The sequence below is a fragment of the Amphibalanus amphitrite genome, unplaced genomic scaffold (assembly GCF_019059575.1).
Source record: "Amphibalanus amphitrite isolate SeventyFive unplaced genomic scaffold, NRLGWU_Aamphi_draft 000510F_arrow, whole genome shotgun sequence".
Taxonomy (NCBI): domain Eukaryota; kingdom Metazoa; phylum Arthropoda; class Thecostraca; order Balanomorpha; family Balanidae; genus Amphibalanus; species Amphibalanus amphitrite.
The window spans coordinates 374259-400347 of NW_024882004.1; the positions used below are offsets into that span (position 1 = coordinate 374259).

A 26089-nucleotide genomic window follows, 5' to 3' on the forward strand; every position below is an offset into this window, starting at 1 on the left:
TGTATCGCTTGCGCAATATACGAACCCAAAATCATCAAGGTTTTTATCTTCAGTCTGAAGATAAAGTTAGAGCAACAAAGCAGAACAACGCCACCAAAATCATAATTCTGTTGAATTAAATACATTTGTATGTGCATAAATGTTGAATCATGATCGCTATTACACAAAAGTAATAATGTAAAATTGAAAGGTATCTATTTATTTAAATCTTGTAATTTTATCGAGGTTCCCCATAAATATAGATGACGTCATCACTTTTAAATAAAAAAAACTTAACAGGTAAATCTAATTTATCACAATATTTTACGGAATTAGAAGCACAATATGAGCATATTTCAATTTTATAAATGAATATGAAGCAAGATGAGACATGTTACAAAACAGATGCGCCAAAATCTTTATTGACGTCATAATTTTCAGAAATTAGCTATTTATTTTGATTTGAGTATCTGCCATTAGATCGTCTTTATTGCGCTATATCTGTATACTCATGTAAAACGAAGCTGCCATTTGCCATTCGATATGAAGAATTTGGAGGCGAAGCAGATTGAGATATGTTTTGACAATATTTTTCAGCTTTGTGGCGGAGTTATAAGCAACTCAAACTCACGAATCTCAGCATCCTTATCTTTGTAGCGGTGCTTGGAATAATTTTTGTGAAGTTGGGTGCTCCAAGGCCATTTCGGGCTGCAGAACTTGAACTCAAACTGATCGTCAAATTTGGTGTGCAGAACAAAAGGGACAACTCAAAGGTTTGTGCGATGCTTTCTATTAGGGCTAGGCTACCAACTGGATTTAGGAAAGGTTAATTTCAATAAAGACTCGAGTCATTACTCTTTCCCACAGCCCATTCTGCAATGTATGGCAATTTATACGAGATCTCGTCATGTTTTTTCTCGCTTTATTTTTCTTCAGTGATTGCTTGTTCGGATGGTGCAGAATGCAGATTTGGCGGTAGATATTTACTTTTGGACTGACACACTTTTCAAAGGTAAATTTTACACGTTCTTCTATTGTTAACATCCTAAATCCAGATATGCTAATTACATGTCATCAAAATGTTTAAAAAGAAACAACCAAGCCTTACCAGTAGTCGTAAAGAAGGCGTCACACTTCCGTGTATATAGCTCAAGGTAGTGTGACAGGCTGTGGCCTTGAGACTGGCGCTAGTGTTACCGCAATATATCACGTCACGGACGTACTTCCAGCCATATACACGGAAGTGTGACGCCTGCTTTACGACTACCGCCTTACCTACCTAACCTGCCATACTGATTTTTGCCTTCCCATGGACAAGGTAGAAGTTATTCACATGAATAGATTGCAAGCAATGGTAAGTCAAATATTTTTAGGTGAGTGGCTGTGCATCAGCCTTCAGGCATTCAGCCTGAAGCCAGCTACACAACCATTTAACCTAAAAATATTTGACTTACCATTGTCTGTAATCTCACCTAAGGTATCAGTATTGCCTTTGGTACTGCACTGCTTCGACATGAGGAATTTTATGTTACTCTACATATTGCATTGGTGCTTTTAAACTTGTTTGTGCCATGAATAGATATATCATATCAGATATGAAATCAGGTCAAAGGATATCATGTGATTTGCTTATTACTTGGGGATTGCACCAAAAGTAAATGGGTTACCAGTCCTAAAGTGAATAAATGGCTAAATATTTACCATTGAAACTGCTGGTGCACAGGCTAATTATTGAAACCTGTCCCCCAATCAGTTCAGAAGTTGAAGCTGTCCATGGAAAGAGGCCCCTTTCAAAGGGCCTGTGACTTCCTTATTTTCACTTTTAAGGCTAATGCTAATCACAAATACATGCATTTGCCCCCCTCCCCCAAGGTTCAGGGTGGCATGGAACAGGAAAGGGATGGTACAGCCCGACCCAGGTTTCCACACTGTCGGCAGCCATTGGCAAGTTTGCACTGTTGTGGGGCACGGGCGGACGCGGTAGGGTGAGAGGAATGAGCATGGCTGATGGGAGGGATTCAGGATGTGGACTAACCCATTGTGCAGGGCCAATGGGATGGCTTGAAGACCACAGCTCCACAGCTTCAAGCAGTCAAATAATACACTGCAAATGATTTTCAAGCTGCAGTCAAATACTATACTGTATACGATTTACCGAACATGATGTACCGGGTATGTTCGACGCAGCTATATAACAAGTTGCGTCGAAAAAAAAGTATGAGGTTGTTGCACTATGCAGCGCTGGTAAACAAGATGCGCTCAGCTCATGTAAAGGTTTGGTGTTGTCGGTCGGTGGTAGGGCGAGATGCGCATGGCTGATGATAGGCCTGGAGGAACGCTACTTGGCCGTGGCTCAAGTAGTCAAATCATGGTGCTGAAAATGCATGCGATGAGCCCACATTTTGCTATTTATATTTTTATTTTTGTAAGTGGGGTCTTACTTAACAGGTTGTCAAGCCATTTAGGTAAATGGCTGTGTCGACACCATTGGAGTACGACATTGGATAAAAGCCCTGGATGAATCGCTAGGGGCAGGCCGCAGGGACGGATATGGTTGTTGTATTGGCGTGACATGCTTTTTGTTCGAATTCGGATCGGAATGCGCCGGTCTAGTTATTAAAGACCACGTGAGTGGTTGTCTTGAGAAGGCGGTGCAATGGCCCAACATATGGGGGAGGGGGTGCACCCTGTCCCGTTGTGATCGGCCGCTCAGCCGACAGGATAGCTGTGACGAGGCGCAGTGTAAATATTTGATGTGGCTCGCTGCACGAGCGACCTTGCGGTGCCCTTGTGGCTCGCCATGCGACAGGAAATATCCCACGCCTCGGCACTCGTGCTCGGAAACTGGACAGAATCGGCCGGCGTCGTGAATTGCGTGACGGCGTCGATCGCAGTGAGCATCTTCAGCTCACCAGTGTCGGGATCCGTGTCGCGGGCGGCAATGGCTAGCTACTTCCCAGGAAGCCGGCGCTCATGGAACCACCGATACCCAATATCTCACCACCACCTGGAAGAGTCAGTTGCCTGCATTGCATCACGACTCACGAGTAATAAAATCATGCACTTTTATAATATTATTGTTTGAGTTCGTAGGCAGCTTACACAACTTTATGGTGCCCACATGCAGTATCAAAGTGGCAGCTAGTGCTGGCGTGTTTACGATAGAACCAAGCACGCACACATTAATTGGAACAAAAGAGTGACTTCATATGCTATTATACTCGTCTCTAGTGTAGTATCCAGACTCGTGATTCCCTGTTTCAGCCTTACAATGTGTAGTATTCAATCTGCGTGTGTGGTTGCTTCTCTCGCGGTGGAATATTTTTAATTGGTTTTATTCTCGTAAATGTCGTTCCCAGACGGATGCGTTCCCCCAGGTGCGTTATTTTCAGGCACGCGGTGCGCGGTTTTCAGGCCGGGCCATGCTGGAGGACATTTTCGTCGGCGTCCGCTCGCTCCCCTCGCAATGGTCGGAAGCGTGGAGCTCGTGGTGGTGGGCGGCGCTCCGTTCCGCCGGCGCCAGCTGTAAGACCAGCCGCCAGCCACTGCCGCACTTTTGTCGGCCTATTTTCGGCGCTGTCGCTGTTTTGGTGTTATGCGTTCACGAGCACGCCGAGGCTTCGTTATATTCAGCTTAAATATCAAGTTTTTGGATTATTAGATGCAAAGATATTATTTCCTGCTTGTCTGTTTTTTAGTTTCAGAGGGTTTTTGGCATCCACTTGTTCACATGGACATTGTTGAGCGATTTGTTCCTGATGCATGCATCTTATGCATGATCTGATTACGAGCTGTCAGCACGCAGAGCAGTTATCTACAAGCACAAAATATGCACGAGTGTTGCACGGACTATGACAACATCCACAGCGTGCTGTCTTTATCTCATTTGGTCCCTGTGAAACCCTCCATTCCCATTGTCATCTAGCAACAGAGTGGTGTTTTGGCCGGTCGCCAGCCGTCGTGTTTAACGCCCTTCTGCTGACTGGGCAATGGGCGCCGTTCAATGTCCGAGCACGCACTGGCTGAGCTCGGCTGCATTGCACCTTGGTCGGCCGGTCCTCTGACAACTCAGTCTCCGCCGCGACTGTCGGACGGAGGTCCGCAGTTGGTGTGCACCCCAAGGATGGTCCCTTATTGCTCACTTATTTTTATTAAAAAAAAAACATGTTCAACGGCATAACAGGATCAGTAATCGTCGATTGGCTCTCCCATGGTTTTGGTTATCTTCTGACAAGAGAAACTAGATGCAGCATGTGAAATTAGAGCGTTTTATTACGAGCGAGCGAGCGCAGCGAGCGAGCGAGTTCATTACGGAGCGAGCGAAGCGAGCGTAGTCTTTCCTTAGATTAACGGAAATTTCTGAGTATGAGCGGCCGGCCGGCCGGCCGGCCGTGGTCACGATTCTGCGACGCTTATATCTCAGCAACCACTTGACTGATTTACACGCGGTAATTTTTGTAGGGTAGCTTCATTCCTTCTACCAAGTATTGGACTATTCCCGATGCATGTGGGTGACCCCTTATGCACGTGCCACGTGCATAACGAAGAGGTGTCACTTTTGTAATTGTTGCAATATCTCGGTAACTACTTGGCCGATTGCGCTGAAAGTTGGCATGTAGGTAGGCACCTACTAGGCAATGCATATCCATGTGCCAGAATTGGGGTGCTGCTGCACGTGCGCACGTGCAGGGGTCGAATCCAGATCTCGAGAACGGCTGGACCGATGGCGCTCAAATTTGGCACATGGTTAGGGACCGGTTAGTAGGGTGCCGTGCAAAAGTCAGTTGGGACCCATTTTGCACGTGCGCACGTGCAGGGTGCCGCTTCCAGATCTCGAGAACGGCTGGGCCGATTGTGCTCAAATTTGGTACATCGCTAGAGACCGGTTAGTAGGGTGCCGTGCACAAGTCAGCTGGAGGTACCTCCTCGAAATTTCGCACGTGCAAGGCTCACCCTCTCGCTCGCTCCGTTAGTCGCCCCAAAAGGCGTTATACTGGTACTGAGTTAAGGGACAATCCTGAGTATGAGCGGCCGGCCGTGGGGACGCTCTTCAAAAGCTAATATCTTAGGAACGGGACATCCGATTGACAAGCGGTCTTCTTTACTGAATGTCACTTGGACGTAAAAGTTCTGTGGTGTGATGGTCACCATGCGTTCTTGCCAACCACCGCACGTGGCGCGGGGTAAAGTTGGACATTTTTTCAGAACCCCCAAAATTGCAACCTCAATAACGGCACAACGGTTGTGCCGATTGCATTGAAACTCGGTACACAGTTAGGTCTCCATCAGATAATTCATCTGCATGTGTTAAGGTTAGGGTGCTACTGCACGTGCGCACGTGCAGGGGGCGCTCCCAGATCTCGAGAACGGCTGGGCCGATTGCGCTCAAATTTGGTACACGGTTGGGGACCAGTTAGTAGGTTGCCGTGCAAAAGTCAGTTTGGACCCCGCTTGCACGTGCGCACGTGCAGAATGCCGCTTCCAGATCTCAGGAACGGCTGGGCCGATTGCGTTCAAATTTGGCACACCGCTAGCGACCGGTTAGAAGGGTGCTTTGCACAAGCCCGTTGGAAATACCCTCTCGCCCTTGCGCACGTGCAGGGCTCACTATCTCGCTCGCTAGTTCTTCGCCCAAAAGGCGTTTTACTGGTGTCTCTAGGTATATGTAGAGCGCTGGCTTGGGTGCGTTCATGTGAGAAGAATAAGGTGCTTGGGTGTGCCGATTCCGCGCCGGCCGTTGTCAATGTGTGTTCAATGTGTGTTTTGTTTTCCCTCTGTGTCTGGCTGGTGCCCCGGCCCGCAGGCGGTATGCTGTGCCGGTGTCTGTCTGCCCCGTGTCCCCCCGTGTCTGACGATTGCCCCGGCCCGCAGGCGGTATGCTCTGCTCCGGCGCCGGAGGCTCCGGGGGCGCGGCGGCGGCCGGCGGCTCCTCGAGCGGGCCGGGCCAGCCGCCGGCTGACCCGGAGCCAGAGGAGGCCGCCGGCGACGAACAGGACCCCACGTGTGCGTGCTGCATGAACGACATCGAGGATGAGGAGCTGCAGGCGCTGGGCAAGTCCTACCACCCAGAGTGTTTCCGGTGAGTCTCGGGGGCAGACAGACAGGACGGCGGGTGGGTGGGGGTTACGGAAACCGGCGGGTGGGCTCGGGTTTTATAGGTAGTTTTTGATAAATGGTAAGTACTCAATAAATGTCGCAGAGGTTTTAACCTGTGCTAACTTTGAAGAAAGCTGGCAAGGGGAGAACGCTCTTCATCGGGTGCGTTCTCACATTGTAACTTTGTTTTTATGTTATGTGGTGTCTAACATGAAGAATAAGTGTTAATGCTAATACAATAACGGTTTAATCAGTGTCTTATCCAATAAGTGTGTTGTTACTGGTTAACCCGGCAGTTGCTGGGGTATTTCGCCACCCACCGTTTGCTGGGGGGGGGGGGGCGTTAAACGCCCCCAGCCGATAACTGGAAAACCAATAGGCGCAGCGAAACGCACGAGGCGGAAAACGAAAGAACGCGACGAGACGCTTCAGATGAGTACTTTAAAGTTGAATTTTGAGGTCACAGGTCGGGTCAAGGTCAGGTCAAACACCTGAAATCAGGCTTTCAGTAGCATGGACTTCAGAACTTCGCAATGGGTGCCTCTCGTCATAAACTCTGTCAAAACGGTGCACAATGCATCATATAAGGCCTACAAGAGTGTCAGCTCCATGTAGGGGTCAGTCAAGCATAGGTCAGGGTCAAGGTCAGGTCAACCGGGTAGGCACATATCCCCGAAAATCAAAACTGATATTTGCAACCTGTGAGTTGTGACACATGTTTTATGGGTAACTTGGGGCGTAGAACACGATGGTGACATTCATTTTATCATATGTGTACGTGTTTGGCTCAAAAAGTTCAATTTAAGAAATGCATGTATCATGGTCGTGAAGTAGTCACGAGAAATTGCCAAGGTTCAGCTCAAGATTTTGGAAAATGCGGAACGATAATCAATAATCGAAGATAGCCATTTGATTGTTCATGGTATTGGCAGTGTAATGGCGTTTACGGCATGTCTGTATGTCTATTCTGTGATTTTATATGATTTTTTGAACATATGCCGTTTTTGGTCGAAAACTCAGAAATCATGACGTCACTAAAACCTTGATATCTCCAAAATTTTCCGACCGATTTTTTTGAAACTTTGTCACAATACACTTCAATCAATTCCCTACAGGTACCCAAAATTTTGCGCGCCTGCGGCGCGCCGTTTTTGCGCCGTCAATGGCCCGGCGAAAAAAGTGGGGGCGTTTAACGCCCCCCCCCTCCCCCCAGCAACTCGCGGGTTAATGATATTTATCGTAAGTATTTTCTCATTTGGCTTAGGTTGTTACTCACGAACACTCCAATTCTACCAAAAACATCAACGACAAACTATTGGCTGCGATGGTGTCGGTTTTACCATTCAAATTGTACTCTGCTCGCTTTTGGAGCGGTTTACAGATAGCGTTGATAATAAATGGTATCAGGTGAAGCGCCTTTAACTGTAACTACCACTGTGCTGACACTGCTTCTGCGGCTGCGTTGATAACACGGTGCTCGGCCGGTGAACTGACTGGTGCTCCCCGTTCGAGAACTGCCACTGTGTGTGCGCGAACAGCGACTAACCTGTGTTCTGTTTTGGTGTTTCATGGTCTTCAGGAAGAACTACAGGTACGTCAAACTGCATTTACTTTATCCATCGCATGTGCTGACGATCTATTGATGATTGGTCAATGTTTATGTATTTTGTGGTGCATTTTTTGTGTTCAGTGGCTTTGGGTACATGCCCTTGAGTTTTGATTTTTGAATACTTTTTATTTAATTGATCTTTTGTCTATTTATTATGATTTTGTCATCAGGGGTTCTAATACATGTATGTCATATGTCACATTAACATTCTAACATCGGCCTATCGGATGTTCAACTCTCATCTCAAGTGTCTCGTTACCTTGGCTGTGTTTCCTGTGCGGTCCTCACGTACCACATCGGACATTCCTCCGTCTCCCTGTACTCTCGTCACTCTCTCCTCCTAACCACTCACCGGCTGTCGGGGTGCAGCTACCGTGTGCCGTGTGTGTGCTGTCTGTGACTGAACTTGTTTGCCGTAATGGCGTGCCCTCCCTCCATGGTAATGTGCCCAAATCTCTGCGTGGCTAACCCCACACCTCCCCGCCGCCGCGCCGACCGCCGCAGATGCTCCGTCTGCGACGCGTCGCTGGCCACCTGGTACTTCGAGAAGGACGGCATCCTCTTCTGCAAGGCCGACTACGCCGACAAGTTCGGCGAGTCGTGTCAGGCCTGCTCCAAGGTAGGGCGCGGAGACGGAGCGCGGCGTGGGACCGGGTCGCTCGAATGCACGCTGCAAGGACCGGGTTATGGTCGGATCCAGTGGAAATACCCGACTCCATGTTTCTGCTGGTGTTTATGCTGTCCTTTGCAGCCACTGGATGCTATTTGAATCGATGCATCCGGGCAGAAAGTAAATATTATTGAAGTGCATTCTGCTTTTTCGCAAAGTCATTTATGCACTGACGACGAATGTCGAATGAATTGTGGCAGAGCTATGAAATTTCTTGTGCGAGCAGGCCAAATTCAATGACGATGCAGTGACAAACTTGCTGCCCTGCCCTGACGTGACCTTAGGACCTTATCATCGGTTCAGAACGGTAGTGATTGGTGACGGTCTAAAACATACTTGGTCCAACCTGACCTGACATGACCTAACCTCAGGTGATCACCGGTCCTGTGATGGAGGCGGCCGGTCACTGAACTGACATGACCTGACCTGACCTGACCTGTTTCAGGTGATCACGGGCCCTGGAGGCAGACGGTCACTGACCTGACCTGACCTGACCTGTTTCAGGTGATCACGGGCCCTGGAGGCAGACGGTCACTGACCTGACCTGACCTGACCTGTTTCAGGTGATCACGGGCCCTGGAGGCAGACGGTCACTGACCTGACATGACCTGACCTGACCTGACCTGTTTCAGGTGATCACGGGCCCTGTGATGGAGGCGGCCGAACACAAGTTCCACCCAGAGTGTTTCCGGTGCACCTCCTGTAGCGGTTTCATCGAGGACGGACAGGCGTACGCGCTCATCGAGCGCTCCAAGCTCTACTGGTGAGTGTAAAGTGACTATTGTACTGCTTCAAGCTCTATTGGTGAGTGTAAAGTGATCTTACGACGCTCCAAGCTCTGCTGTGAATGTAAAGTAGTAAATCCTCGGGCAGTGTGGGCAAATTAGTAAAGCAGTGTGGCTAAATCCATTTTACGTTAGGGGAGGATGTAGAAAAAAAGGCCTGAAAGGATGTCGTTATTTTAATAAAACCTGACTTCGACCCTTTTTATGTCACGAGAAAATGATGTAGAAATATTAAATACTGATAAAACTTTGAAGGCATTCTGATATTCGGGATGTTAAATGAGGTTTAAGTTGGGTCATATATTTGAACATTTGAGGTATTCGAATGGTTGTCTTGGCGTGCTGTAAGAGTTTGCGAGGTTTGTGTTTCTCTTGCTCCTAGATGTTTGGGTTCGAGGTTGTTATTATGAGTCGTGACTGCTGTGTGGATGTTTTTATTTGTATTTTTAGGATGTCATTATACTTTTCATTATGGGCGGATTCCCCCGCATCATTACAATTTTGGACACACTGTAGTAAAGCCTTGGGTACCGTGGTGACAGCTGCTTTTTATCCATATGGGGATGTCGGCACTTATGTTTGGGACCTTTCTCTAGTGGGTGGAAGGGATCCCCGCGTAGGTATTAACTTGTCTTCAAACTTCCTCCATGACTCAGCTCAGCCAAGTGGCGTGATAAGTTTGTAACGATAGGTACCGATGCGGTATCTGATTTAAATAGTTGGGTGGCACTGACTTCCTGTTAGCTATCAGCTGTCTCCACCTACTGTAGATCGTGCACGGTGCAGAGCGAACCAAGTCGCAGTGGGCTGTGTGTAACTGTGGTGTCTTATAACTGGCTACATCGACTTTCGCCCCGTGCTAGCATTAGTCTTACTTACGCACTGTTAACTCATCGTAAGTGCTGCACATCGCATTTTTTCAACACTGCCTACCGATCAAAATGTACAGTTATCCGTTTGACCCTCCTGTGCGCGTTCGTTTGTTGGTTTGAAACTTGAATTGATATGCAGCTATTCCTTTCCTCTTTTCCGTGACTGTCTCACGGTGTCTTTATTCCAGCGGTGATTGTGCCTCCCTCTCCGTTACGTCTCATCGTGTTTATCGGTTCCAGTCGTGATTTTCTCACGGTGTCTGTATTCCAGCAGCGACTGTCTCGGCATCTCTCCGTGTCTCACCATTCTACCGCAACTGCCTCACTGTCTCACCATTCCACCGCGACTGCCTCACTGTCTCACCATACCTCTCTGTTGCAGCGGCGACTGCTACACGCGCCGTATGGAGCTGCTGGCGCCCTCGGAGCCGTTCCGCGTCCCGCACTCGATCCAGCTGGTGCAGCTGCCCGGCGGCGGGGAGGACGCCGCCTCCCGGCAGATCCGGCTCGGGTCGCCAGATCCCGGCTCGGTGGCCGTCCGCATCGCAGAGTGAGTGTGATGGCAAAAGCGGGCTAGGACTCGGTACCTGACTGTTGTTTAATGAAACTAAGACGAGCATCGCTCTGAACTGTGCGACATTCTCCTGCCTCATCAGACGTTGCACCACGATTAGACCGTGGCGTGTGACCTGTGCTCCATGTCTCCCAACAAGAATCTGAACTCTGAGATTGCATCCGTATTGTATCAGACGTTGCGCCTCGGTTAACCTCACATGTGACCTGTGTCTCCCAGGATGGGCTTGAGCTCTGAGATCGTCTCCCTGTTGTATCAAACGTAGCGCCTCTGTTGACCTCACAGGACGTGACCTATAATCTCCCAGGATGAGTCTCTGTAACCTGTACATCCCCTTTCCTCCGCAGGATGAGTCTGAACTCTGAGATCGCCTCCCTGTTGCATGAACGTAGCGCCTCTGTTAACCTCACATGTGACCCTTAACCTCCCCAGGATGAGTCTGAACTCTGAGATCGCCTCGCTGCACGCCGGTGACCGGGTGCTGGAGGTGAACGGTCTGCCCGTCTCCGGCGACAACATGGAAACCATCGAGAGGATCATCAACGACGCCCACGAGGACGTGCAGGTGGGAGCGACGGACGGTCGGGGACCGGCAGGTGGGAGCGGCGGACGGTCGGGAACCGGCAGTGGGACGTGGTAGTGAAGGAACAATGCGAATGGATCGTATTGGTTGTGAGGACGGTTTGCGATAGCACTTCTCGTTTGAGGAATTCAGCAAATGTCGTTTTGGAGCTGGCTATCGGCCATTTTTTTCCTCTCTGACCTCTTTTTTCTAGCATTTTCCACTGAGGTCTGAGATGGATTGCTGTATTCTGAAGCCCCCTTTAGTGACAGGGAACATTACCGTGACTATTATGTTTGCAATGTGTATCATGCATCTCCGCTGTTGTCTCATTCGGCGAGAGCATTGTCTTACCTCCCCTCTCCGCCGACAGCTAACCATCGAGCACGACCCGCGTCCTGTGCCGCCGTCGGCCCGGCGCCTCAGTGTGGACGGCGGCCGGCAGAGGCGCTGGCGTCGCTCCGACGAGGGCTACCTGTCGGGCCGGAGTCGCCAGCTGCGCCGGCCCGGGCGGCAGGAGAAGGAGGAGCGCTCCAGCAGCATGCCGCGCATCCTCGAGAGGTGCGGAGGGGCGCTTACTGGAGAGATGGACTGGGAGGGGAAGGAGGTGGAACGGGACGTCTGACTTCGAAGTTGGGGTGGGACAGACGGGTCCTTGGCCGCTGGGGCGAGGCGTGACCGATATCATTTGGGAATCTGTAGTTCAGCTGAGCATAAATGGTTACAGACAGCCTCAATGGGGCTGATCTTTGATAATCTGACCCTCCGCCGTGTGCTGTGTCCCCTCCAGCAGTGGTCCGGATGGCGGCGAGTCGGACACGCTGGCCCGGACCCAGTCGTTCCGAGTTCCGCCGAAACACCAGCGCATCTTTCGGGCGGCCGACCTCGTCAAGGGAGACTTGCTCGGCACCGGGTTCTTCGGAAAGGTGTTCAAGGTAGGTTTGGCCCGTTCGAGCCGACATATTTATCAGTTTTCAATTGAAACGTGCCGGTAAATCGTAAAAAGGCGTTTATTAGAAACGATTGAACTGCGTGCGACTATGGAGCCACTTTATATTTCTATCGTTGTTCAGCTGCCATTCAAGCCAGTGTCGCAGGTTAAATGATGTGAGTCGAAATGCTGTGTTGTTCGTGCTCACCTCGCATTGTTATTAATCCGTTATTTACCTGTCCCGCCAGGTGACCCACCGGACCACTGGCGAGACGATGGTGCTGAAGGAGCTGTACCGGGTGGACGAGGAGGCGCAGTCCAACTTCCTGAAGGAGGTGAGACCGAGACGGTGGCCGGCGACACCTGAGCTGGTCCCCGGACAGTCGGACCGCCCGGCTGACGGCTCATGTTATGACGGTTTCAAGCGGCATAGTCGTAAAGCGAACGTTTTACTGCGCGCTGCTCATCTATCTGATGGGCACGATCCTGCACGGAATTTTAGGGGACGATGTTGCGTCAGCTCTTGAAGTGAGGATTCCTGGTATGCCCTGCCAGTGTCCCCCGTTTCTTCGCTGGGCCATTCTCCAGTGCTGCCCCCTGCAGTGCGTGGGGCTGTGGGCCTCCTGCCACCCGCGTGCAGAGTATGTGCCGGTCGCAGGCTGACTGACCCTCTATTTCCGCCCCTGTTAGGTCGCCGTGCTCCGGTCTCTGGACCACCCGAACGTGCTGGGCTTTATCGGCGTGCTATACAAGGAGCGCCGACTGCACCTGGTCACCGAGTACATCAGCGGCGGCTCGCTGGCTGCCCTGGTGCACAACGCCAGTGAGCCACTGCCCTGGGAGCAGCGCGTCGGCTTCGCCAGGGATATCGCGGCCGGCATGGCGTACCTGCACAGCCGGGACATCATCCACCGCGACCTCAACTCGCACAACTGCCTCGTCAGGGAGGTCAGTGATACAGTAACTTCAACTCGCACAACTGCCTCGTCAGGGAGACCAGTCATAGCTGTATAGTCAGGCAGGTCAGTGAGGGGTGACAGGGGGCTGAGAGCGACCTCAACTCTCACAACTGCCTCGTCAGGGAGGTGACTAGTCGGAGAGAGGAGTCAGTGACCTCAACTCGCACAACTGTCTTGTCAGGGAGGTAAGTGAGAGTTGAGAGAGTAACCTCGACTCGCACAACTGTCTGGTCAAGGAGGTCAGTGAAAGAGTGACCTCAACTCGCACAACTGTCTCGTCAGGGAGGTCAGGGAGGGGGATTGTTAGTTTGACGGTGGCACGCTTTTACGTGTAGTTTGAGCTAAAGCTTCTTCGAAAGGAATATTCAACACGTGTTGAACACATGTTGACTCGCGCTGACTCGTCCCTCTCTGGCCCCCAGAACCGGACAGTGGTGGTGGCTGACTTTGGTCTGGCGCGGATCATCACCGAGAACCACTCGACGCTCGAGCGGAGAAAGATGAACCGCGCGCGCCGCCTGCAGAGGAAAAAACGGTGAGACAGGGAGGGGGGGCGAGGGATGGAGGTGGGGGGGGGGGGGCGTGTTGAGGAGCGAGGCAGGGTGCAGGTGCCAGTTAAAGTGGCAGTTCGTGAACAGCACGGGAAAAAACAGACCACGTGGTATATGCACTAGCAGCGGGGCAGCTGAACATATAATTTATGCGCAACAAGTAAATGTTCCTTTGACACCTTTGTCCCTTAATCGGTATCCTTAATTGAATGACACACATACTTACTTTCATTGTCATTTTTACCAGGTCCAGGAGGACAATATTTCCGATAACAATCAGTAGGGAATGTTCTCACCTGGTTGCGAGCTACATTTTTTTCGCTTCTTCTTGAGCTACATTCTTTCAGAGTTGTCATACTTTTGGGGAATTATTTGGAGTTATCTGGCCTAGATATTACTGGGCCGTAGTCAGGACTAGGTATTTTATTGCTGATGGCGACTGCTCCCTGCCGCTACATTGTCGGACCTCATATTTTACCTGCAAGGATCATACCTCGCAAATGGTCATAATATCAATGAAATGCACTTTCCCTCGCACATTTTCGGTTACCTATCCACAAAGTGAGTAATTGTTTTGTTTAGCTTCGTTCATAGCCAGCCTGTGTATGGCATATCATGTGGTATCAATTTCCTACTACACCTCCCCTCCCGTTCCATCTGATGCTATCACTGGGCACACGGACTGCTGTGGGGCACATCCTGGACCATCCATCTGCGCGGTGACACGGCCCCCTGACCGTCCGGCGGCCCCTGTCCGCTGCCTCCCCTGTGTCTCCTCGGTGTGCGATGGAGAGACAGGTGCAGAGAGACCGTCCTCAGTCCCTGGGCGGTCCGTCTTACACCGTCACAGACGCTCCTTTAATGCCGCCGCTGCCGCCGTCACATCGGCGGCTGCAGCGGCGGCCCTTTGGCGGCGGCACTGGTGGCGAGGGGAGGGAGTGGGATGGGGTACCGCAGTGTTATCACTGATGGATGACGTCCGGGGACATAGCTGGAGTCGCCAGCCGCCCGTCTCTTACAGCCCCAGCCTCCGCTGTCGGTAGAAGCGTGGGTATTCTGCTGTCTCGGTACAGCGGCCAATACGATGAAAGTGTGATGGATCAGCGGTGTGACATCACAGTCTGCTACGAAGGGTTTAGTCGTTTTGCCACTCGGCCGACTACGAACAGTGGTGTTATGTAAGTTGATGTTGTGCAAAGTGATGTGTGTGACTAGTTCCGTCCTTTTTCAGGTACACGGTGGTGGGTAACCCGTACTGGATGGCGCCAGAGATGATGAGGGGCCAAAAATACGACGAGAAGGTGGACATATTCTCGTTCGGTATCGTCCTATGTGAGGTAAGAGACGATCCCCGGCGGGCGGCTCCGACCCCTCTGCCGTATGACCAGGCTCTGTCTCCTACAGGTCGAGCGTCCTCCCCCGTTGACGGCTATTTAATGCGTTTGTGATGGGCTGGCTGTAAGTGGACGGCCGGGGCCGGCCGTTCCGGAAACTGAGTCAGGCCCGGGTCTGTCATCAAGTGTCGTTGGCCGTATTGAGCTGGCCGCTCGCAGACAACTCGTATCGGACGTCGTCTATCGGTGTTAATTGGTAAGGTCCGTGGTGGTCGGCTCATTGCGGTGATCGAATTAAAAATGCCGCCGTTTTACCTGCTGGACGTGACACACAGACCTGTGGTTAGCAGTCAGTTGCGACTCGCGTTACACAGCTAATCCGCGGCCATTTGGGCCGTAGTTACCTCGGGATGGCCGCCTACCTGCCAACTAGCTGGCTCGGTAACATACTATCGGCTGCATGAAATGTCGTTACGCCAAATACGTTTCGACAACCACTTTGTGCGGCGGTATTGGCCGGGTCGTACCCACTGATTGAGTTTCCGCCCAGTTACGACGTTCCATTTGCGTTCATGCTCGGGGCGGCGGACGGCGGACGGTCTCTATGAATCGGGTCACGTCGTGCCGAGACTGCCTAAATCGGTGGGGCTGCGGCCCGCGCCTGGCCCGGTGTTATTGTATGGGGTTTCTGGAGACGTTAGATGCCGCCGCCGTGCAGAATCAGTGACGTCTCACGTATTGACAGCCGCCCCTGTGTAGGAAAGTGGACAGATGTGGCTCGGTAAATCATCGGCGCCGGGACAGCTACTTGTCGGTTATGACCACTCCCTGAAAGTGGGTTCGTGAAGTTGCATACGCGCGCCGTCCGTTAGTCATAAATCTGAGCGAAATTCTCGGCAGCACACATTGCACGTACAGCCAATCGTCCCTCGTCACCGTTTGATAACTCGTTCGTCCGGCTCGACTGGACTGCCCCCCTCCCCGGACCGGGGGGGGGGGGGTCTGACGGTCGCCGCGCGGTGCAGTAGTCGACCGTCGCGGATTTGTCGGCGGCTATATGTCAAAACAGCCGGTCGGAATGCCGCCGCGAGGTCGCCGCCGCCGCCGGTGGACGCGTATTGTGTGTCGCGCGCGGCGGCGGCCGCCCTTTGAAGACGGGTTCCGGCCGGTGATACTGTCGGTCTGGAGTGCCGGCCGTGAGCCGAGGCTCGGATCGCGGAGCGGCGAGACGCGCCGGTGGCCGGACAGAACTGACACGGCCCACTCCCGCCGCGCCGCGGACCGAGGGACGGGTGCCCGGCAGATGTGAGGGATCCGACCGGATTGGAAACGCTAAGCGGCGCATGTGACGCTCAGCTGCACAGCTTTGGATTCTCCGGCAAAGAGGCTTATGCAGGTGCCCTTGTGTCTAAAATTGGGAGGGTTTTCTAGAACGGCGTTAAGTATACGAGGATGATTTGGTTCCGGTTGGTGCCTCGATTTATCGATTGTCATGATCTATTACATAAGCTATTTCAAAATACATTTCATATCATGTAACGGAACCTGTCATAATGGTTTCAAAATTTTAGTAGCACGAAGGCTAGCCTGTCATTTTTACAGGGTGTCCCTTAACCCTATTCCTGGCGGGGGGGCCTTTAAGGCCCCCCTTCAGGTTTTTCTTGTGCCATTGCCAAACGCCGCAAGACTGAAAGCTCATACTCGGTGACTTTTTCTAAACATTCATTGCGCACATTTTGACAAAAAAAAAGTTGCCGGGTCAGGTCAGGTCAGGTCACCAGAGGCGGTTTGGTGACCCCACCTCAGAAAAGTTTGCAATCACGCCAGAACTAGAGTTTTTGACCGATCAATTTCTTCTCTTCAGGTTTTAGTTAGGGTACCAGTATGTGCAACTTGTATATCTCAGAATTTTCATATCTGTGACCTGAGGTCAGGCCAGACTCGTGACCTTTACATTGCAAGCCTATGGGGAAAATATTGAAACGCCTCCTGCTTCGTGCAAACGAGTCAAAACCACCCAATTCTTTCAGTATTATGGAAGATTATCTCATCGGTGATGATCCTGGTGCCGCTAATTGACAGGGGCACCGGCAAAGGTCATCTGAGGTCATGTGACGTCATAAATCGTTTTTCTGTCAATAAATCACGACATGATGGTGCTAAAGACTTGAGTTGTAAGTGGTACCAAACTGCTCGCGTGGTCAAGGCGCGTCGTTTGGTATGCAGCATGACCATACCCCACAACCTCAGTGATGAATGACCTGACCTTGACCTCAGGTCAAATTTCAAATTGACCTGTGAAGGTCATCACATACTTATTTCGCATCGCCTCGGCGAGAGCAACAAAAAATGTATTGGTTTTATGTCTCTATGTTTCTTAGTTTAAAAGTTATGTAGGTAACTAATTCCAAAACATTTTATCGTTGATGACCTCTGGTGACCTCAATATTGACCTGACCTGAAAATGTTTTATGTAAAAGTTGTAGATCTTTAAACGACCTATCAAACGCCGTTTGCCGTTTGTCGCTGCGATGTGTAGTTTTTGAGATCTGAAGGGGGGCCGATTCGGCCCCCCTTCCGCCAGTTTCTTGTCCCGGCGGAGCCCGCCAGGAATAGGGTTAAGTTCGTTCTCACCTAAATTTTACGTTTATAGGCTCTCTTGCTTAAAGGCACGCTGAAATTGGTTCGTAACTGAGCTTACGTGGTTGCCATGGCTGGTAGCAATATGCTCCACAGTAACTAATTTCTGTAGACAAAATAGTTTTTGCTAGAGAGCCCGCTTCCTACAGAGACGGCTAACGCCGCAACATAGAGGTCTCCGATACGGGTACGTCTCGGTATTTAGTCAGCACGTGACCATTCGCGACGATTGAGGGTGATTGAGGCCTACCAGTATGTAGCCAATGTCCATCGCTAACTGTACGCACAGTCAGCAAGTGACGCCGATGATTTGTCGGGAGTCAATCACTGCATGTTTATCCTCTTTCCAGTCAGCCCTCAGGAGTGAGCCAAGTGGCCAAAGCTGTGTGGCGCGAAAGTAGTCATCAAAAAGGTCAAAGGGTTAGAAAGTTGGTAAGCAGACTTTTCAGGATGGATTACCAGCTGTCTAAGAGTGTTCTTTCGGGGTACAATCCCACGGTGACTTAAGCTTTGCTTACCGGAGGGCTCAAAACAGTCAAAAACGTCTTAAGATGGCCAAACATGAGTTTCGTTATGCCTGAGGCTAAAAAAAACTAAAGGGCTGAGGACATCAATCAGGTCATCTGGACTAACTAGTCCACGTTCGACATGAAACACCCGTCCAAACCCGAAAACAACCCCATAAGGGCGGAGGAGGAGGCATCCGTTTCGTCCCGTTATGTTCCTATGCAAGAGGCCAGGGTCACGGTATTGTGGGGTTATAGGCGTCCAGACGCTGACCAGGTTGCGATTGGTACTCCAGAAACAGTTTGGGGAAGCAGAATGCTTTTCCAAGAACATCTAGGAGGAGTTTTAGCCTTCAAGCTGAACTCGAACCGCGAGTATGAACACATTTATAGAGAAGAAAATGGCATCCGGGAGGTCGTAGGCCCATCTTCAGGCAAGACAGTGCATCAGTGCACAGGTCAAGCAAAGCTTAAAAGCGATGCAAGGAGACTGTGACAGGTGTTTGTGGCAAGATCACATGCCAGGCAACTCATCGGATCAAAATTTCATAAAAATTGTTGGTTATACTGAAATTGAGGCTCGTCGAAGCGAAGCGCTGTTCCAGCCTCGAGGAGCTCACGGCGCATGTCAAGTCAGTCTGGGCTAACTTCAAGCCTACTATGCAATCAAACATGCCCGTTGGCATGCCGCAGCATGTATTCATGTGTTTGCCTATTAATTGGGGAGCACATTGAGGGGTCATAAATATATCAAAACGCAATGTACTGTGTTTCACATGCAAATATAATGTGAGAACGAACTTATGGGACACCCTGTATATCACTACTCCAGACTGGCGTGTCCACAGTTTTCGATGTGACGCTTCTCCAGCTTAGTACCCTCTGTGCTCTGTCACGTTTGGCGCAATATTGGCCCTCGGTGTGCCTCATCTCAGATATAGGTATGCCCCATAGTCTGACAGTGTGTCCTGTCCTTACCCGGCAGATAATCGGCCGAGTAGCAGCCGACCCGGACTTTCTGCCGCGGCGCTCCAAGGACTTTGGTCTGGACGAGGCCGAGTTCCTCAGCCGGTTCTGCAGCAGCTGTCCAATGGCCTTCTTCAAGATCTGCTGCATGTGCTGCAACACCGACCCCGACCTCAGGTCAGTCTCAGAGGGTCGTCCGGTGGCGGGTCAGGCTGATGGTGCAAACCGGGGCACCCAGACTGAGTTAGTTGCTAGGAGTCGGTGACCAAATCACTATGGGAAACCAGAGTGATGTCTTTTACAGCTCATGGCATCATCTACCATTACCCAGTTAGCCTCCTATTTTAAACACGATCTGGCCGGCTGTTTAGCTGTGATATATTTTATTTTTTACTCGCTGGTGATTGACCTCGGCCAAGAGCCGCTCGGAAACACAATCTAGCTGATGATCCAGTGAACCAAGGTCTCGGAACCTGAGCGCTGCCTCTGCAGCGTTGACATTCGTCCAGATGGACTGGCTCTTCAATGTTTGGTGGCATGATGGGGCCTTTGGCGGTATTCAAAGTGTAACGCAAGCCTGGATAAAAGATATTCCGTGTCACATTCATGAACAAACTTCTTATTTGAAAGACGGGGTTTATTTTATCTCTGCCAGACGCAGATGTCATTTGCCTTTTTATTTCATAGCTGGAGCTTAATTAGCGGGTAGATGCCAGTGTGTGTGACACTGATTATAACCTTAACCCTTCTCCATTCCTCGGAGCATTCCGCTGGTCGGCGCCGAATACCAGCCCTTGGCTGGTGGCTAGATAAAATATATCCCAGCGAGATAAAATAGCAAAGGCTCTCTCTAAATTGTCAGGTCCTTGTTAGCCTGCGCCAGAAGAGTATAATAATCCGCTTATCGGCGCTTATTATTCCAGCGAAATCTTAGTTCTGATTTATAGTATATTTTACTTAATGCCGCGGTAATTTATATCACAACCATCATTTTCAATTTTCAGACAACCCAAAATATCATAGATATTGTTGAGTGGTAGCCGAATCTTCGTTTCGGCGCGTGTTACTTCATTTCATGCGACTGTTTTTCCGGTTCGGTCCTGTCGGGCTAAACTGAAACCACTCCCGCTATGACGAACAGTGAAGTGACTGATACACTGACACCGGCCTCCCCTCTATAGCCCCAGGCCGGCGGTCTCGCTGACGGTCGAGATACACTGACAGTACCCTCTATACCCGCAGGCCGGCGTTCTCTCTGACTGTCGAGTGGCTGCAGACGCTCGGCCTGCACATCGGCGTGTGCTCGGAGCCGCCGGCCGAGCTGCTGGCCGAGCTGGAGCTGTTCGCCAGCGGCGGCCGGGCCAGCCCGGCGCCGCCGCAGCTGCCGCCGCCGCCCCTGCTGCGCACCATCTCCGAGACGCCGCCGGCCTACTTCTACCTGACGCCGCCGGACAGCCCGTCGCGCACACCGGCCTCCCCCACCGGCCTGCTGACTCCCGACGGTCAGTCGCCGCCGCCGGTACCGACCTCGGCCCTGTGAGGGACCGACGGCGGCTCTGTGAGGGACCAACGGCGGGCCCTGTGAGGGACCGACGGGGGGCCGGGGCACGGTAGGGGCGCCCGGTGGGACGGACGGGACCCCTGGCGGCGGCCGAGCGGTGCCGTCCGCTGGATTATGGAGAGGGCGCTGCCGGTTGCAGGGGGACCGGCCGCGGGAACCGAGTCTGTATACACAGGTGCGGACGGGCTCCTACAGTCAGCGCGTCCCGCCGATGTTGCAGGATTGTGTCACATGAGCTGCCGGTAGGGTTCTTTCGGCTAGGGGTGAGATGTAGCCCAGGCACTGTCGCTCTGGCCTGGCTGCGTTACGTTACACCCTCCTACTGATCTGTCACACCATTCTCTCAGTATATGGAATCTCATATTTCCCTCTAGAAGTTTAGACATGGCCTCGTATTCGTGCCTAACTGAATCAGTAGCCGAGCTGAATTTATCTCACCAAGTTTCTCTGTTTTCTAATAGTCTAAGCTAACCCTTTCAGCACATTCCTTATCACCATTTCCAGTTAGGATGTATGTGACGTACCTTGCCTCTCAGTTTCGCTCCCAACGAGCTTTGCCGTTGTCACCGTCGTAAAGCTGTTGTGGCCTTCCATTCCCATCTGGGAAAGCTGAGCGGCGACTACGTTGTCGCTGTCGGGCTCGACCCAGCCGTGGTGTTCCTCACTCCCCTCGGAATAGCGGTGAAGCTAGTGGGCTGCCTTGCAGCCGTTTGAGGTGTGCTCTCAGTGGCGCAGACCAAAGAGAGGTGCACAGAAATAGGCCGTTTCCTAGTTGAAACGCGGGGTAAGTTAAGCGGAAATGTCTGAGCTGATCGTGGAAGCTAAGTGAATGTTGAGACTTGAGTCATTTGATGTCTTAGAACGATCATGCTTTGTCGCCGATTTTGTTTTGTTTCTGTTTCTTTAATTTTAAGGATTTGGGGATTTTGTTTTCGGTGCATTTATGTTGTGTGTTTTCTGGTCCCGGTCCGTGTATGGTGGACTGGTTGCTGTTGTGAGCTGGTTGCACTCTTAACACCATTATCATCTCATGTGTGATCTCAAGTCGACGTAAGCTGCTACGCTGCAGGCGGTAGTTACCTAGAACGCAACAATACCCAATCGGTATCAGTCTGATCCTACCAACGAAATAGCGCCTCACCACCAACGCTATCCTTCGCCAGAACTGTCTAGCTCTGCACCTCTTGTCGCTCCTATTTGGCGTCCTGGTTGTGGCAGTCACGGTGACGACGGGCCGCACCTCCCGCGTGGCGACTCGCCCTGTGTCGGAGCATCCGCTGTCGTGTAGTGGCTCGCCCTGTGTCGGAACGGATCCGCTGCCGTGAGGCGGGTCTCGCTGTGTCAGAGCGGACCCGCCGTTGGCTGATGGGTCGCGCTGTGTCGGCTCGCTGTCTGTCTGTGTCGGAGAAGCTGCCCGCTGTCGGCCGGTGGGTCGGCGGGTCGACCTGTGTCGATATACCCGCTGTCGGTCGCTGGGTCGGCCCGCTGTCGGTCGGTGGGTCTCGCTGTGTCTCAGCACCCCGCTGTCGGTCGGTGGGTCGGCCCGCTGTCGGTCGCTGGGTCGGCGCTCGGACGATGCGCGGCATCCCGTTCACCTCTGATGTAATCACAGCAGTGGCCGGGGCGGGGCGCAAACACCGCCGTCCGGCTGTCCACAGTCCGGGAGGGGGGTAGAGAGAGAGGGACCTGCTCGGAGCCGCAGAGTCCACCGGAGACGGACAGCCGGTCACTGCTCACATGGAACGGAGGAGGACACGGCCGGCCCGCCGCGCCCATGGGCAGTTATGTAACATCCACATCTAAAGCGCCACAAAATTCCATTGCATTCGTGCAATATAGATACCGGCAATCCTCATAGGAGGATCAGAGAAGTGAGCGCCAAATTGAACACACTGTGGGTGCTGTGTCTGCCGTCTCTCCTCCCTCGCCGCGCTGAGATACGGCCCGTGCCGACTGTTTGCCGCTGAGACACTCCGCCCTACGACGGCCGTACGTCCCCGTGTGACGCCAAAACACCCGCCGTGTCGGGTCGGCCGGGTCACAGCTCCGGGTGGGGAGAGGTCCCTGTGTCAGTGCCGGTTCAGAGTCGGTAGGACGGATGGTGGATGGAGCAGGGCGACGGTTCTCATAGAGATGGACCATTCGTGAGAGGTTATTCGCTAATGTCCGAGACGCCTTGAGTAAAGTGTCGGCTTTCTAATCGACCTGGCTATTTTTGTTACACCCGTACGTTCTGGTGGAAGGATGTTACCGATCCGATCCGATCCTGAGAGCTCCTAGTAGGTTACCCCGATCATCTACCGACCATTGCCGGCCCCTCTTACAACGGAAACACTATTTCACATCGTGCATCTTCAAAAGCGACCATCTTCGTCGATTCCATCGATTTTCAACCTGCCTTGACTGCTGTCTATGTACCCACTACGATCACTGAAGCACCACATCGCTCCAGTCTGGAGTTTCCGGACGAGCGGAGTCTTATCACTAGTCCCGACTGATGACGTCACACCCAGCCGAGTGACGTCACTCCTGGATGTGTCTCCGGGAAGCACCATGTTACTGTTGTTGCACAGTGTGCCTGCTTTGTGTGCGTCGGCGGGGTTATTTGCACCGGTCGTGTGTGTGTCGCCTCGCGACGTATCTGTTTTGTTTTGAGAGCTGTGCGCGTTGACATTCAGTATTTTTGCTACGGTTTGTATTGGTCACCTTGTGCTAGTCTGCCCTGTAAGCGTGTCAAAATACACGTATTTTTGTATTGAGTGTTTGGCTGGATGCTCGTACTTCGTCAAGAATGTGGGAAACTTGAGTGGTTTCTAGCTGAGCAGGTGAATTGACCGTTTTTGGCGAGGGTACCGCTGCGGTATATCTTGAATTGGAATGAAATAATAGCTGAACAAGCAGCGACATTAGAGACCACAACACCGGTGACTTGCCGGCTGGTCTGTCGTGGAGTTGTATTCATTTATTTATTTTGGCTGGTATATTTTAATTGATTACACCTGACCATTTTGCAGCTGTGTGTATCGTGACTTGATGGGGATCATACTCGCTCAACAGATCATATTCGCCAACATTTTCGTCGTGGGGAAGTGAGAATGTGTGCTGACACGTGCACGATCATGGCTTACTGGATGGTGGGAGAAGGTGGTCGACTGAGACAGGGGCTGGCGGTGGATACGTTATAACCTTTTAAGGGCCCCTCACCCGTCATGTCACCATATTTAGCACTATCAGTGCGGGTATTTTTACCGGGCGGCTGTGTCTTAGTGTGTCCTGTTCCCGATAGGGTAAAAGGCGACTTGTCACCTGCCCTCCCACCGCCCGGCGCCGTGTCGGGGTACTGATCACCGGCGGTTCACAGACGACACTGTCCCCGGGGCGGAGCGGAGGGGACCGATCACACGGACACTCGGCCGCCCCCGCCCGCAGTGGCGCCGGGCGGCGGCGGCGGTGACGAGGTGCGCCGATAGTGATCGGCGGCAGCGGCGTGTCATCAGCGCGGCGCAGCACTCAGAGAGACGGCCCTCTGTTTGCCCCCTGGACGAGCGAGCAAACACGGCCATTGTCGGAGGCGCCGCGCCGCCCCAGTCAGAGTCTGACGGCGCCGCGCCGCCCCAGTCAGCCGAGTCTGTTGCCGCCACACGAGTCAGTCAACCGGGCCTGCCGGCGCCTGAGAGCAGCAACGGACGGTAGAGACTCGAGATTCGGGGGCACCCGGAATGGGCCAGATCACGGGCATGTCGGACATCAGACAGACTGTGGCGTGCGCACTGCGTGGGGCCGCAGGCTGCTGGTCAGTTTTCTGTTTTCAAGATTGTGAAACCTTCCTGCTCATGATAAGCTACACACCGCCGTATGCGAAGATGATTATACTGCAGTGTATTTGATCGTTGAAGCTTAGCCCAAACGTTAAAAACATGTCCCTAGATGACATATGGCACAAATTCTCTGTCAGATAAAGTTATCCAGCATATAACCGTCTGAGCTAATCTCGAACTCCGCTTCTGAAGTATGATGGATGAGGGGGCGCTGCTCTTCCCTCAGCTGTTGCTGCTGTCGTTCCCTGTTTCACTTCGCTGGCCGCCGTGGACGATTACTCACGTCTCCGTCTGTCTGGCCCAGCCTGGCCATATGGGTGCAATACCATGTCATTGACCCAGGTCACCTATCTCTTCCAGGAGGCACTTGGTTGACAGCTGGCTGGCAGAAGTGAAGTTTACATTATCGTGATGGTCTCTTGGATCTGTGGCGATATTGCTTAGAATTTCATGGTGCATGATCAGATATCGCCGTCGGATGATCAACCTTTTGAACAGATATAGGAACGTTTCGCCTCCCGGTGACTTTTACTTGTAAAGGCGGTTTTAGAATTATGTTTAGGTCACTCGCAGTCATTAAACAAACTGCATATATGCTTCACTCAGTAAGAATATATTCTCACACACAAATACCGGGTGTTGTAGACAGTTGGCGATGCAGCTGAACATCTTCGTTCACGATTCGCGGCTCCGTATTCCCCTACCTACATCAACATTTGCCTCTTTCCCTCTGAGTCCACCCACACAGACAGACACCCGTTTCGTCTTTTGTGACCTGTTCCAACTCTTGCTTTTGTGTTGGCCATGCGACCCGTCCCTCTCTGGGTCATCCCTCCCCTTGCCGTCCTCCTCTCCGCTCGTGGCGGTCCCGTGACCCGTCCCTCTCTGAGTCACCCCTCCCCCGTCGACCTCCTCTCCGCTCGTGGCGGTCCCGTGACCCGTCCCTCTCTGGGTCATCCCCTCCCTCACCGCTGCCCGGTGACATGTCATGGCATCGTTAGCTGCGCGATCGAGCCACGTCCTCTGTGGACTAATGGAATTGGCCGCCGCCCGGCGCCCTGACATGCCCTCTGGCGCGGCACACAGCCGTCATCTCAGCTGTCAGCGCCCGTCCTCAGCTGTCATCGACTGTCAATGGCTGTCAGTGGCGGCCGCAGCTCGGTCGCGGAGCTTCCGGACGGGACGGCGCCGTCCCCCGATCCGGAAGGAGTCGGTCGGCGGCGGCCGAGCGCTGAATGCGAGACGGGTCTGTGGCGACAGTCGTCTCCGGCCGTCAGCCGTCGGCAGGCAGCAGGCAGCAGTCCCTGTACCGCGAGACGACAGTTCGGGCTACCGCGGCATCGAGCTCAGCATCGGAGGCGCAGAGAGACGGCTGAGATGATGGCAGCCAGAGAGACGGCGGAGAGACTCCAGGCTTCAGAGACAAACTGGGCCAGACCTCCGGGTCGAGACACTGAGAGCTGAAGAGCTGGCATAGACGGTTGACGGAGCAGGCGACAAAGGCAGCGTTTCAACGTTGCGCATTCTATGAATTGTATTTCGTCTTAGTTTGTAGTTATGACAATAATTACTAAACCTCTGCTTCTGTGGCACATTATCACGGCGGAAATCGAACGGGTCCGTCGCCATAGAAACGCGATTTGAGTCCAGTGATTCCATTTCAAACACGGAGCAAT

The 26089-nt window shown here is 52.2% G+C and overlaps 1 protein-coding gene across 1 annotated transcript; it reads left to right on the top strand.

The window, feature by feature from the left end:
• The first annotated feature begins 557 nt into the window (after window positions 1-557).
• Window positions 558-23350, top strand: LOC122392995 (LIM domain kinase 1-like). The gene is made up of 15 exons (XM_043388436.1): window positions 558-752; window positions 5851-6058; window positions 7655-7666; window positions 8189-8303; window positions 8987-9117; window positions 10394-10561; window positions 11018-11150; window positions 11521-11708; window positions 11938-12082; window positions 12327-12413; window positions 12769-13026; window positions 13460-13572; window positions 14820-14925; window positions 19054-19211; window positions 20277-23350. The coding sequence occupies exons 2-15, from the start codon at window positions 5856-5858 to the stop codon at window positions 20572-20574; spliced, it is 2115 nt and encodes a 704-aa protein (XP_043244371.1). The 5' UTR covers window positions 558-752; window positions 5851-5855; the 3' UTR covers window positions 20575-23350.
• Window positions 23351-26089: the final 2739 nt, after the last annotated feature.

Coding starts and splice junctions, on each gene's coding strand:
- LOC122392995 (XM_043388436.1), top strand. CDS start 5,856: ATGCTCTGCTCCGGCGCCGGAGGCTCCGGGGGCGCGGCGGCGGCCGGC. Junction 9,118..10,393: donor GAGCGCTCCAAGCTCTACTG/GTGAGTGTAAAG, acceptor TCTCTGTTGCAG/CGGCGACTGCTACACGCGCC. Junction 13,573..14,819: donor CGCCTGCAGAGGAAAAAACG/GTGAGACAGGGA, acceptor GTCCTTTTTCAG/GTACACGGTGGTGGGTAACC.